General features: G+C 33.1%; 1 protein-coding gene across 11 annotated transcripts in view; it reads right to left on the minus strand.

Annotated features, from left to right (window-relative positions):
- Positions 1 to 15,074, minus strand: part of EPHA5 (EPH receptor A5) — a 347,875-nt gene that overhangs the window by 43,220 nt on the left and 289,581 nt on the right. For 8 of the 11 annotated variants that reach the window (XM_073891747.1, XM_073891746.1, XM_025887323.2 and 5 more), the window contains 3 exons: positions 12,985 to 13,050; positions 3,251 to 3,318; positions 1,578 to 1,703 (listed from right to left, as the gene is read on the minus strand). In XM_073891747.1, the coding sequence (XP_073747848.1) occupies positions 1,578 to 1,703; positions 3,251 to 3,318; positions 12,985 to 13,050 (260 nt within the window). The remainder of the gene's footprint in view (positions 1 to 1,577; positions 1,704 to 3,250; positions 3,319 to 12,984; positions 13,051 to 15,074) is intronic. The other 3 variants (XM_025887325.2, XM_073891753.1, XM_073891754.1) reach the window with 1 other exon arrangement.

Raw genomic sequence — 15,074 nt, forward strand, 5'->3', positions numbered from 1 at the left:
ATGGTGTTGGGAAAACTTGACAGTCACATGAAGAAGAATGAAACTGGACCACTTTCTGATACTATACACAAAAATAAATTCAAAATGGATGAAAGATCTTCATGTGAGACAAGAAACCATCAAAGTCCTAGAGGAAAACACAGGCAGAAGCCTCTTTGACTTTGGCAGGAAGAACTTCTTACTAGACACGTCACCACAGGCAAAGGAAACAAAAGCAAAAATGAACTATTGGGACTTCATCAGTTAAAAAGCCTCTGCACAACAAAAGAAACAATCAACAAAACTAAAAGGCAGCCTATGGAATGGGAGAAGATATTTGCAAATGACATATCTGATAAAGGGTGGGTTAGTACCCAAAATTTACAAAGAACTTATCAAACTCAACACCCAACAAACAAATAACCCAGTTAAGAAATGGGCAGAAGACGTGAATAGACACTTTTCCAAAGAAGACATCCAGAATGGCTAACAAACACGTGAGAAGATGCTCAACATTATTCATAATCAGGGAAATACGAATCAAAACCACAATGAGATACCACCTCACACCTCTCAGGATGGCTAACATTAACAACAGAAGAAATAACAGGTGTTGGTGAGGATGAGAGAAAAGAGAACTGTCTTGCACTGTTGGTGGGAAAGCAAACTGGTGCAGCCATTCTAGAGAACAGTGGAGGTTCCTCAAAATGTTAAAAATAGAACTACCCTACAATCCAGCAGTTGTACTACTAGGTATTTACCCAGAGGATAAAGAAAAATACAGATTCAAACAGATTCAAAAGGATACATGCACCTTGACGTTTATAGCAGCATTATCAACAGTAGCCAAACTATGGAGAGAGCCCAAATGTCCACTGACTGATGAATGGATAAAGAAGATGTAGGGGATATACACACAAATATATAATAGAATATTACTTAACTATCAAAAAAATGGAATCTTGCCATTTGCAATGACATGGATGGAGCTAGAATGTATTACACTATGTGGAATAAGTCAGTCAGAGAAAGAGAAATACCATATGATCTCACTTTATGTGGAATTTAAGAAAGAAAACAGATGAACATATGGGAAAGGGGACGAGGGAAAAAAAGGAGAGAGGGAAACAAGCCGTAAGAGATTCTCTTTTTTAAAATATTTTATTTCTTTATTTGAGAGAGAGACAGAGAGAGTGAGAGAGAGAGAGAGAACATGAGCGGGGTGAGGGGCAGAGGGAGAAGCAGACTCCCTGCTGAGCAGGGTGCCTAAAGCAGAGCTCTATCCTGGGACTCCAACATCATGACCTGAGCCGAAGGCAGACACTTAACTGACTGAGCCACCCAGGTGTCCGCCATAAGAGGCTCTTAACGATAGAGAGCAAACTGAAGGTTGATGGAGGGCCGTGGGTGGGGGATGAGTTAGATGGGAGATGAGCACTAAGGAGGCCACTTGTTAGGATGAGCACTGGGCATTGTATGTAAGTGATGGATCACTGAATTCTAATCCAGAAACAAATATTGCACTGTATATTAACTATCTCAATTTTAAATAAAAAAATAAAAATAAATAAAAGTCTGAGTTAAACACACTGTTGTACCTGCTCCAATAACTCTTTCAATGGTGATGCATGAAGCTTCTATCTCCTTGGCAAATTCATGGACAGCTTGATTGGGATCCTCATAGGTGTGTGGATCAATATAAGTTCTTACTCCTGGCAGTTTAACTGGAAAAATAAATGTTCGTTAAAATATAACTGCTTGTGATGGATGATTGAAATCATAAACATTATTAACATGCAACTATGACTTAAATTCCGAATTACTAGAAATGGCCAAGTTGCAAGGACAGCCCCTCTTCTGAGTTATAGGAGTCATTTATATAGCTATGTCATTTTTATAATTTTAGAAATCTGGATTGTTGTCATGTACAAGAAATGCATATATGACAACATATTTGAATAGATATATCTTTCAACAATAATGTTCATAGAGTCAGTCTCTGAGGCAAACTAAGATAAGCTTGTTTAGTAAACTGGCCAATGAAATGCTAGTGAGTTATTTGTTGTTTTGTTATTCTGTTTCACTTAAAATGCCATCACAGATGAATTCTGGTTTTACAAAAAATTATTTAAAATAATTTTTCTGGTGCTTTGGTCCAGTATGACTGACACAGAAGTCAAAAGAAAAAGATAAGTTCTACCTCTCACTCTAACCCTGTTACTACATGGATTTATCCAAGACTCTAAGGTTCTATGAGCCTCAGTTTCATCACATGAAATGACTACCAATTTCACAAGTCTGTTTGTTTTTTTCAGGATAAATACCATTAAATAAGATAGGACCTATGAAAATAGATCCAATGCTTTGCAACATGAATTATGGCTTTAATGATTTTGACTTTTACGCTAACAGCAGAGTGACAAAAAAGAAATTATTATTATTATATTTTTAAAGATTTTATTTATTTGACAGACAGACACACAGTGAGAGAGGGAACACAAGCAGGGGAAGTGTGAGAAGGAGAAGCAGGCTTCCCGTGGAGCAGGGAGCCTGATGTGGGGCTCGATCCCTGGGCCCTGGGATCATGACCTGAGCCGAAGGCAGACGCTTAACGACTGAGCCACCCAGGCGCCCCAAAAGAAATTATTTTTATTTACTCAGCAAATCAACTAACACTATACTATTTATGAAAAAAATGCACGTATTAAAACACCATTAATTAGAACTCATTTAGGCTAATTTTTAAAGCATGTTATCAAAACTTGATTTTCTGTATTTTTAAAAAGGATAGTCTTTTTCAAATCATTGATCGAAGGTTGTTGCTACAGGATCTGTTCATGGAAATTCCTGCTATAATGCTAGAAAAAGAAGAACAAATACTGAGAAATTTTATTTGTTTCATCTAATGTTGTTAGTTAATGATAAATTTCTACCGACTGTGCTGGAAGAAATTAGAATTGGTCAGGAAATTTGGTTTGAAATGTAACAGCTTTTTATAATGATTGAAAAAGGTTTTTTTTAAAAAAAATAACTATAATAAAGGTGTTCTTTGAAAAATTGAATAAACCATCTAGCTGTTGTCTAGAGTCAGGCAGCAATGCCCCTTAGCCCATATGCTTTACAGGAATGTAACAGAACACTTACATTCTTTTCAAACTTTTAAAACAGTATTTTGGTCAGTTATTACAAATCTCCTTGTCTGAAAATAAACAAAAATAATAATAAAATCTCCTCTATTTTGTTTTCTCTTGATTTTTTACAATTTGCTTACTGTGCCCATTATGAAAATGCATCTTTTCCTCTTCTGGATCCTGTTTTGCTTTGCTGTAACCACACCGCCTGGAACAGAGTAAGCTACAATTAGCCACATCTCCAAGCGTTGAATCACGTGAAGCCCAGAAGCATGAAATGCAACTGAAATGATTGCAGCCCTAACTGATTTTCACACTAGTAGCATGAAAAAACACCAATCCTTCTTTTGGATGAATCATATTTCCACCACCAGTATCTCTCAGTCTTGCCCAGATTTCACTGAGAAGTCAGAAGCCATCCAAATCCATTAAAAAAAACCCTTCTCTCCACCATACACCACACTCTAGAAGTTTTGTTTCCTTTCTTTCTTACTTTTTTTTTTTTTGCCACCTCAGAAGCCTTTTTACAGAATGTATTGCCCAAAATATCTCTCTGATTCAATAGTGTCCTCCTTTCAGTATCTTACTCTATCATCTTTTTTTTTTTTTTTCCCTCTGGTTTTGGGATCTTTCTCCACTCAATGCACTTAGATCACTACCAAATTTACCACAACCTGCAACCCTTCTCAGTTCAGCACCACTCCCCAAAACTTATTCTCTCCTGTTTTACTTAACTACTTACTAATTTCAAAGTCCTTGCAATCTGCTCTTGTTACTGAAAAAAATCTGTCCTTGGAGGTTCACTAATGACATAGTCACCTCATGACTTTATCTTAGTTTTTAATTATTCATGATGGACTGAAATCCCTAACTACTCCTTTTGTGATGCTTCTTGATCCTCTCTTCATTTATGTGAACTTCTCTGGTTCTCTACTGTCAATCCATTCATTTCCATCAATTTAATTAATACCTCCATTCTGGTTTAATTCTTTTGAGAGTTATACTCTTGTTCCTCATAGATTTATTTTATAGGGATATTCCACTGGCATACAAACAAAATAGATGTGAAAAACCAAGCAGTATATTTCTCTTTACTTTCAGTCTTGATCTGTTGACTTCTTTTCCTGTTAATAACCCTGGCAAGGACTTGGCCCCTTTGTGTTCAAAGCCTTTGTCTTGTGTACTTCACAACAAATTAGTTGCCAAATCCCAAGCATTGTATAACATAAAAGTCTTAAAATTCATCTCTTCTTTTTCATTAGCTCTACTGCTTCTTCAATTAAGGCTTTGTTATTTTTCATTTGGATTGCTATAAGTGCCTCTGAACTGATGATTCTGCATTCTGTAACTGTTTTCCTAAACTCTACTAGACATGGCTGTAGCCAAATTACTGTAAATAAGGTACTCTTTTACTGTGTACAGACTCCTGCAAAGTCTTCAATAAGATAATAAGATAAAGATTTCTAAACATAGCCCTAATGCATATTTCCTACACTATCTCTGTTATCTTCACGGACACTGGATGATCATCAGGTCCTCAAGATATTTCTCCATGCTTCCACACATTTGTACATACTGGTTCCCACACCTAGGATATTCTTCCTAACAATTTTCAATTAACAAAGGTCTGGTTCAATTTTTGCCTTCTTCATGTTTTTTTTTTTTCCCGATACCCCAACTTCATGCAATCTTTCCCCATCTGAACCTAGTAGTTTTCTGTACTCCTCTCACATTGTGATTCCCATTTTAATGCAACATAATCATTTTGTATGTCTTCTGGATCTCTTACTGTTTGTCAGTTTCATAAATGGCAGCAACTAGCATTTAGCTATAAACTTCTGCAGTGACCTAGTGCCTGTCTCAGAGTTGGCACCAAAAATATTTGTCACATAGATGAATGAATAAATGAATGAGTGAATGATATTTTGATTGCGTCCACACAATGACAAGTATTTGGAGAGTTGATGAATACTAAGTTGATGAGGTACATAATAAAACATTAAAACAACTGACTCAGATGAAAATATTTAAATTATTTTTAGTGAAATTCTAAGGAAGTGAATTTACTATTCATAAGGTCTCATAACAAAATTGTTTATTAAAAACAAAATTTCCATTTATTTCGGCATAAAGAAAATACAGCCAAAATGACAGATTGACAAAATATTTTCATTACAAAGTTGGTTTAAAACTACTATATGACGTAAATGAAGTGTCCAATCAACACATACAAATGATGACTGTTCCTTGTTTACATATTCTGATATTTCTTAAATATATGTATATTTTGATATATAAATGAAACCTATTTTATTCTATATCATTTCCTAGTGTATAATTACCTATATGTTATACAAAGTAGATAACACACCCTATCTTTGTGTCATTTTTGAAAGAAAAATGCAATTAACTTTTGTTTTATCATGTTAATGAACTGGCAGTTTATTAATAAAAGACAGCTAAGTGAAATTTGAGTAAATTTGAAATAATATACTGAATAGGTATGTTATTCTTGGGTGAGGAAAAATACACAATGGGGATTTGGTGGCTTTTCAAATTTTATTCATAACACTTAGCGGCATTTGCCATCCAAGAGTCTTTAAGACATCTTGAATCAAATCACTGCGGTGAAATGGAGAGAAAAAAACAAATACATAAAATCATACTGAAATTATCTTTGGTCTGACATTTAAGTTATCTTAATGCACTGTTCATAATTTTTCTAGATATTATATTATCTTTTCAATCTTTAATGCATGTGTCTCTAGAGAGAAGCTATTGATACTTTTTAAAATCAATATTCTAACTACAATTGTGTGAAATCATCCTGAGATTTATGTTCTTTAAATAATACCAACAAAAAACCTTTGTTAGAAGAATTCTAAAGAGACCTGAAAAGTATACACGCTCTTGCAGTTTACTTTAGAAAACAAACATCCATTCTACCTTCAGCTCTCCTACCTTCAAAAGAAAAAAAAAACAAGCTTTCAAACTTGTATCTTTAAATAGTCTTTATTATTAAATAAGTCCATGGATTTTTAAATTGCATGCAAATTCCTCATATGAAAATGGAAATAAAACTTTGGATCTCATCTAAAAAGTCATCTGGGAATACCTTGATGAGGACTGGTTAACATTTTAATACCTAAGGTGAGAGTCACGAGGGCAATAGAAAGGAGATATTTTTGACTATTAGCCATCTCTGGAGCTCTATAACATATACGGCTGCATGTCACATTAACATATAAAATTGAGTTCTGGAAGCCCCCAAAGCATCATTAAAACAAGCCTCAACAAGATACAGCAGGTAAAAGTGCAGCTGACCGCGCCTGGCCTTCGAGTAGTGGTTCAGCCTCGCTAACAAAGCATTGCAGCATGCCTGTTCATTCGGTATCCTCTTCTGTACCTGTTCCAGATGCATAATTTTAACCCATCAGACAAACAGTCAATAAATACGCCATTCTGTATGTAAATTACGTCTCCTACCTTCTGGAACCAATTTTATTTTTTTCTGAATGGAAAAGAAACAGTTTCTTCATTTTGCTCCATATCACAATTTTAATGAGCTTTGATATCATTGTACTAAAAATATCTGGAGTGTTTATAATTAGGGGAATCATTTTCTTGTCATTTATACTCATGTTCTCCTAGAAAACAATGCTTTCTTACTGTTTAGTAGTAGAGGTGGGCATGAGAAATCATATTAAATGTAGGCGTAATTCATATTCATTAATTAATATTTATTAAAAAGTCCTAGAGAGACACTTAATATGTAAATATAAAAATGACTTTAATAGGTTATTTAGAAACCAGTCTATTTTCTCCCATACTTGTCCTAAGAATTTGAGTAACACATCCTTGATGATACTAATTCTGATCTTAAAAACTTAGCCTGAACCATAACATCTAAATTTGGATATTTGAAATTTCCATAATAATGAAAGAGTAAACAATTATCTTTATGTATGGATGGATGTGCCAATGAGTAATTTAATTCTTGGATGTAAATTAAGAATCTGATAATAAATTAGAGTATGAATGTCAAGCCCTGCAGAGGACCAAGCAATGCATAAAATTAGTAATTTACTAAATGGCACCCTTATGGCCAATGAGGAAAGATGAGTGAAAGCAATAGCCAAAGGAGACTGTAAATCCTTGTTCAATTACAGCTTCCAGAGAATCAGAGTTTCCCAATTCTCTAGCCTACAGAAAAACACTGGAAAAAAAAAAAAAAACTTTTTTTTTCCCCCACTGAATTCTATATAAGGAGGGGTGCAATGATGGGAGAAGAAATAGTTCTGCATTTCGATTTCTTTGAAAGAGTGAACACATGCAGTCCCTAGGTCAGAAATAGAAACTTCTATGTTGCCTATCTATTTTCCAGATTGATTAAGAAATGCCTTACCTATATTTTAAAGCAAAAATAATATTCAAAAGGCAACAAATAGCAGCAGAGTCAATTACGTTTTACTTATGGAAAATAAAATCGTGTAATTTAAACCTCTTTAAAACCACACTTCTCCAAATGTGCACACTCTCATATTCTTACATAATAATGACCTCAACCACTGCATAATTTGTTTAAGAATTTTATTGCTAGCATCTTAAAAAGAATAAGTTACAGCATCTGAGGAAATAGTTTGACTTTTTCACTTCAGGATTCTCTCCAATTAAACAAAAGTAGTTTTAATGAAAGCTCAGCTAATTCAGCCTCATAAAATAAAGAAGCATATGAACACCAGCTTATTAATATATCTAATGAATACTGGAAATAGATTAAGTTTTGTTTTATGGTATGATACTCTTCAATAACAATGTGAGTGAAAAATGTAGTGAAATGAGATTATGGATATTTAGGCTGTATTGTTTGCAGGACCTTGACTCTCATTCATATATTCCTCATTCATATTCTAGGGCACTGTGATTTTTGAGTTCCTCATAGATAGGTTTAAGTTCTACAAAAAAATGATCTATTATTGTTTACTGAAAATTCTCAAGCATACTTCTCAAGAGAAATGTATTCACGTTGAAAATCACCCTTTCCTTGGGATATGGGAATGTAGTGATTATACCACACAAAATGAAGGCATAGCTTGCAAAGTTCCCACCTCACATTCTGTCAGGATACTAACCACTCTATGATTAAAGGCAATATGAGACACTAACTTATTTCTTATTTTATGTATTACGTACCATTTTTAATGTCCATATTCTAAAAGACAAAGAAAAAAAAAACTACCTTTGAAATAACAGCTTCCAAAATAGTATAGTACATACGAATTGGTAAGTTTTTCATTAATGAACTCTTCAGATCATTTTAGAATTAGCAATAGGAAGACTTAAACACTTTCAAATACTCAAAGATGAATTGTTGACTTTTCAACATTGAGTTAAATTTTCATTGACTTAGAATTTTGATATAAAAATACATTTCATAAAGTATGACATGTGAAGATCATCTCCCTGTTTTCAATAAATTTTGTTCTAATGCAAGAGTAGGTAATATCCTATTAATTTTTAAACTATTTTGTGAATATGACTATTGGATTTCTCCATTAGAGTAGGTCCACTTAATATCTTCTATAATATCTCCTACTTGAGGTTCCACAAGTATTATAAAAAGGGATTTGGGAGCAGTTCATTGTTGTATTTTACATAACAAGCCTTCAATTGGAATTTAATATATTCTCTGTATATTGTACATCTGCCTACTATGAGCACTTTAAATGGGGGTCTAGAATTATAAGGGATAATTTTATATTTTATGTCTCTCTCTTAACTCTATAAAATGGAACAGTACTTCCACATACCTCCCTGGTAGAAATGTGAAGATAATGAAATAATCTCTGTTGTATGTATGTGGAAATAAAAATTTGCTCACTTCAAATTTTAAGAAATGTTCACTTAATATAGAAAAAGAAAAATAGTTCATTGAAACATTAAGATAATTGTTTTTTTGTTTTTGTTTTTGATTTTTAAGTAGGTTCCACACCCAGAATGGAGCCCAACATGGAGCTTGAACTCAGGACCCTGAAATCAAGACCTAAGATCAAGACCCGAGCTGAGATCAAGAATCAGATGCTTAATTGCCTGAGTCACCCAGGCGGCCCAAGATAATGTTTCAATATAATTTGTGATCTTTTTGGTCAGAGAAAGTTGTTTTGGTTTTGGCTTTAACCTCTGCATTATGACAGAAGCTAGAGTTTTTCCCTCATATCTCTGATGAATAATATTTTTAAAAATCTCTAAAAAGTAAGGTTGATTTCCTAAAAGTCACAGGATAGGTAAATGAACCTTTAATACCTCTGTTTTCAGAATATAAAATTCCATTTCCTTTGCCACTTGAACACTGCAGAAAAAGTAGCAAGTGATAAGAAAACACTTGAAAAGCATGAAAATTAATGAATGAAGAAAATAGTCTGCCATATGTTTGAATTTAAGAAATACAAGAAAAAGGTATTTGGGGATGATGGGATCTTTCAGATGGACTTATAACAAATATTATGCTATAAACATATTTTGGTTTTTGTAAGCATAAACACAAGTGAATATTAAGAGATAAATGTTTTTAGAAATTACACACATTAATGTTTTATTTACATTAAAAAACAATCCATTCAACACTGGATATTTGTAAAAGTAGATTTCCTTTGAGAAACGATATAATAATTAGAATCTCAAGACAGTTATGATGGCATAAAGTCAAAGACTGCCAATAAAAAATACCTCTGCTAAAAAGGCAGGCAAACTTGGGTACCTAAAATCTAGGCCTCTAGGTTTCATTCATAAATATTGCAGAAATATTTTCTATTATTGGATAGACTGAAGTCAAAGAAGAAAGAATATTTGAAATATTAACATTATATATAACTGTACAGATTCCACACAAAGTGGGCAACTAGAGTAATGAAAAATAATTTGAGATCAAAGGTGGCAACATCTAATTACCAATGTCATCTTATAAATGGTACACCATACACTTGAGAAAGAATGGTGCATGGTTTTCTGGTGAGAGACATGACACAGCAAAACTCACAACTCTGGAGAATTGAAGAAGCTTTAATATAGCTGAACTGCAGGATCAAAGATCTCAATCAGTGGTTTCAAAATTGTGCTTTTCAGACCCTGAGACTTCCACAAGGTATGTCAAGGTACTTTTAAAAGCCAGTATATTTACAGTGGGCAATTTTAATTGCATTGTAATGTAATGCATTGCATTACATTAAGGTCAAAGCCAACCACACATGAATGGTCTTTCTAGAAATGAAAAATAATGAAATTTCAAAATCTCAAAATGTCTAACAACCTTTGCTCTAGAATTGTAAATATGTCTGTTCACAAATGCTGATGATAGAATGTTCCATTGGAAAATATTTATGTGGTAATTGACTCATACTGATATGAATATGCATGAAATTAGATGACAAGATTTCAGGTCAAGATTTTTCAGTATTTCAGTATTTTCAGTAGTTCAGTACTGAACTAGGAAAATTAGTTCATTAGAACTAGGAAATTAGAACTAGGAAAACTAGTTCAGTACTGTACTAGGAAAATTATTCTTCTCAGCCCTTAATTTCCACTATAAAACGTTGTTTTCAATCAATGCTTTAATCTAAACAGATAGTATTTTTAACTGAAACCTCATAGTGACTTGACATTCCATTCCGAGACAGAATTTCAGAAAACATAACAATAAAAACATCTTAAGCTTCCATTCTTTCCCAGTAATAATTTTAGATAACTCTCTTACAGTTAATTTATGTAAAATCAATTAAATTTTCTTTCTTCTGCTTTATTTTGTTTTGTTTTACTAAGAATGCATTAAGGAAATTCTGGATCTTCCATAAATTTTTCCACAAAAACTGTTAGCATTTTATTAGGCATCTAACCACATTTGTGGTTAATTCATTCATTCATTCATTCATTCATTCATTCATTCATTCAGTGTGTGTGTGTGTGTGTGTGCACATGTGCACACACACACACACAAATACACTCACTACCTCCACAATTACTAATGTTATTTGAATAAAAATTTTAGAAAAACATTTCTGTTATCAGGTGTTCTGATGTGTTCTTTGTGAAGGAAGAATTCTGCCTTTCCACTTTTCCTCTTTTATTTATTTCATAAACTCCCTGGAGCCAACTGTACAGTGGAAAAAGATACTGTTTTTATTTTATTTTATTTATTTATTTTTTTATTATGTTATGTTAGTTACCATACAGTACCTCATTAGTTTTTGATGTAGTGTTCCATGATTCATTATTTTCATATAAAAGATAACTATTTTTAAAATCAAGCATTTAAAATCTAGCTAAAGTTTGTTTTTGCCAATACTTTCTAAGTCATGTCTTCATAAATTTTTATACTCTCGTTAAGGTTATATTTGAGATTTACTTCAAGGTAGGCCTGGATGTCGATCTTTTTAGCCAAGATGTAAATTCTGCTTATTCTACATCAGTGATGATGTATATCTTATAACAACTATACTTAAGACTCAAGTAGCGTGAACAGTTCAGCAACTATTTTTGTTTGTTTGTTTTTAGCTTTTCGTAGAGAGTTTAAAAAAAATCACAATGTAAAGCTATTTATGTTATACTTTAGCCATTGCCAGATTTCAGGATTTTTTGGTTTGTCACCAAAGCCCCATGCTCATAAAAGAATTTTCAGAGTAAGTTAAATCATGTGAAACAGATCTGTGCTTCCATATTAACTTCAAAACTTTTTTCAAGAAAAAAAATTTCAAAAGACTGAAAAAAAATCTCTGAGTTTTACCAATCCGCTTGTTACTTTCTCTCATTCTTAGAAGATCACTGGTATCCATTCCACCATTTCTCACATGCACACATGCGTGTGCACATATTCACAGCAGTTTTCTTAATCAACAAAAATTAATTTATACCTAGAGAATGCAAGTTACAATTTAAATTACCCCAAGGAAACCCTATACTTCTCTAAAATGCATTTCAGAATCTTTCTCCCTGGCAAATTTTGACTACAGATCACAGCTCAATACAATTGTGCAGGGATTTAGACTCTTTCATCTGGGCAGAAATTATCTAGATTATTTCACTTTTTACAAGATAGCTCATTATTGTATAGGAGTCCCTCTAAATCTGTGGATAGAGGTCTCTGGTCTTTCCTCCTAGCCTATAGCTTTATAGCTATAACCCAGATATATATTTAGGATTTGCATTTCTAAGTAATTAAGACTATCACATTTGGACACTGATCCCCAAAATGTGCATATTTTTTACTTCACTAGTATCAAGTAAGAAATATTACTTCTAATATCTAACATCTGAACTATAATCCAAACTTAAAATATTAAATAAACCATTTAAAATTACATGTGGTTCTATTCTCCAATGCCACATGTATACACAATGATTACAAAAAAAATAGAAGATCCCAGTTAAGTTATGGTCATTCCATGGTTCTGGGAGAGCGAAATGGTGATTTCACCTTGAAGCAGGATTTCAGCAAGAATTAGCATTCCACTTCCATATATGATATGATTTTAATCTTAATGGAACAACAAACACAGCAACATGTTAAATGTAAAACAGATGCTCCAATCTTACAACTTCTGGTTTAAATCAGGACCACAGTAAAAGCTCTGGAAGAGAAGTATGAATGCTTGACATAAGGATGATGTGCTATGTGTATATTTTATTTGAAATTATCTGTTATCCAATAACTTGTTCAGATTCCCCTTTGGAAATCAGTTTCAATCTCCTCTTCTTTTAGGCACAACTGGTGCACTAACTGTTAAAATGTACACAAATGGAGAAAAATAAAAAAAGGAATGCTGACGATAATACATATAGGTGGGACATTACATAGGAGTGAAAGCGGGAGGGGAACACTAACCATATTAGGCTTGGATGGGCAACAGCGCACAGGGAAGAAGCCCTTCCACAGCCACACTCGCAGCAACTGAAAAGCAAACAAGAGAGCCCAAGATAAGGAAGACATCCCACTCCCTCAATATAGCATAAAGACACTATGAATTTAGACAGGTGTCTGTTTTGCTTTTCAAAAGCAAAATCCCTAAATGCATTACAATTAAATTTCTTCCACAATGCCTTTCAAATTAAAAAGCATTTTATGGACTTAAGAAATACAAAACTATATTAAATAGTTATCTTTATTTTACTTAAAATCTTATTCAGTAGGAAATATAATGAGCCAATGCATTTGATTATGCAATTAATATAGACATACAAATAAAGATGTAAGCCCATTTAAATATATCTTTCCTCGGAAATTCCTGTAAAATTTATATTCAGAAGACGTGCTAAATTGTCCTTTAAATACATGTTTGCATAGAGCCTACAAATTAGGAGGGAGAACAATGTCCTGCTAATTTGACCCACTGATTTCGTATGCCAGTGCCGGTGGCATTATTTATCACAACCTATTGAAAATGTTACGCTTACATGACTTCTCCAATCACCTATGGAAAACTACCAATTTAAATTTACATATTCAGACTTAAAAAATGCATCTCCAAATATATATTTATAGAGCTATTATATTTAAAAAGCAAGCTATATATAATACATGCACTTTTCTGGATATTACAACATTTAAGATTCTTTCAAATTTTCCACATATTCATAAAAAATCCAGAAAATACCAAGTAAATTGCTTACTAAAACGCACTTTATCGTTAGAAACCACATAAACTGATGGCAGAATATAACATAGAAGTTATTTAGTGCTTCAATGCATTCACTTGCTAGTATATTTTATGAATAGTGTTTCTAGTGATTTCAAGAGAACTGCAAAATGAGCTCAGCAATGATACATAAACCAGCAGGCCTAGGGTTTTGTCTAAAATCTGTCTATTTTGAACTGTAATTATTTGAAATGTATCTACTCTATTTTATAACAAATAAAGAGAGGAAAGTTTAATATAAACATAACACAAATTTGGAAATGCTAACAAAGGTAGACAACTATTTCCAACTCAAATTCCAAAAATTCCAAAGGGTCTTTTTCAAAGGAAAAGTAGGGAATATTCAATATATGTATATATATATATATATATATATATATATATATATATATATTTTTTTTTTTTTTAACTGATGATGTTTTAATTTTTAGGACTACTAATTATCTGGGAATTTGGCTGTCACTAAAGTGGAATCCTAGTAAATATAAACGGCCACTGTGACATTTATTTCCTATTTGACTATTTATTATAATCTATTTTTAAGGAGTGCCTGGGTGGCTCAGTCAGTTGAGCGTCTGCCTTCGGCTCAAGTCATGATCCCAGGGTCCTGGGATCAAGCCTCACCGTCCGGGGAGCCTGCCTCTCCCTCCCTCTGCCTGTTTCCCCTGCTGCTTGTGCTCCTCTCACACACTCTCTCTCTCTCTCTCAAATAAATAAATAAAATCTTTAAAAAAATATGCCTTAAAATTATTGCACTGTAGAGATAATGTAGGTATATCAAAATATTAAAATACTTAAAGAGTAGTTAAAACGTGTGAAATACTTTGGCAGATCTCACTATATTTCTTTATAATTATATTTATTTCCTTAATGTCTTAAACACGTACTGATCTCTTATATAAATAAATTTTCCTGTTTTTGTTTGTATCAGCACTCAGATTAGGGGTTGCCCAACTACAGCCCTTGGACCAAATCTAGCCTACCACTTATTTTGTAAATAGGGTATTGCTGGAACATAGCCAAACTCATTACTTGTGTGTGGCTTGTTTAGTACTGTTATGACACAGTTGAGTAGTTATGACAGACAATGTAGGGCCCTAAAACATTTACTATCTGCCCTTAAAGAACGTTTGCCTTCCTCTTTTCTTAGACTATTAGTTCCCTAAGATGAGAATGTTCTTTGATCTTTTCTTTTCCTTCACAGTTTAAAGGAAATGAATGGCATCCGTAAGTAGTCAGCGTTTTACTATAATTGGTATTAACTATGGCACAATTATCT

The sequence above is a fragment of the Callorhinus ursinus genome, unplaced genomic scaffold (genome assembly GCF_003265705.2).
Source record: "Callorhinus ursinus isolate GAN/ISIS: 27379988/994484 unplaced genomic scaffold, GSC_fseal_2.0 scaffold4, whole genome shotgun sequence".
Taxonomy (NCBI): Eukaryota; Metazoa; Chordata; class Mammalia; order Carnivora; family Otariidae; genus Callorhinus; species Callorhinus ursinus.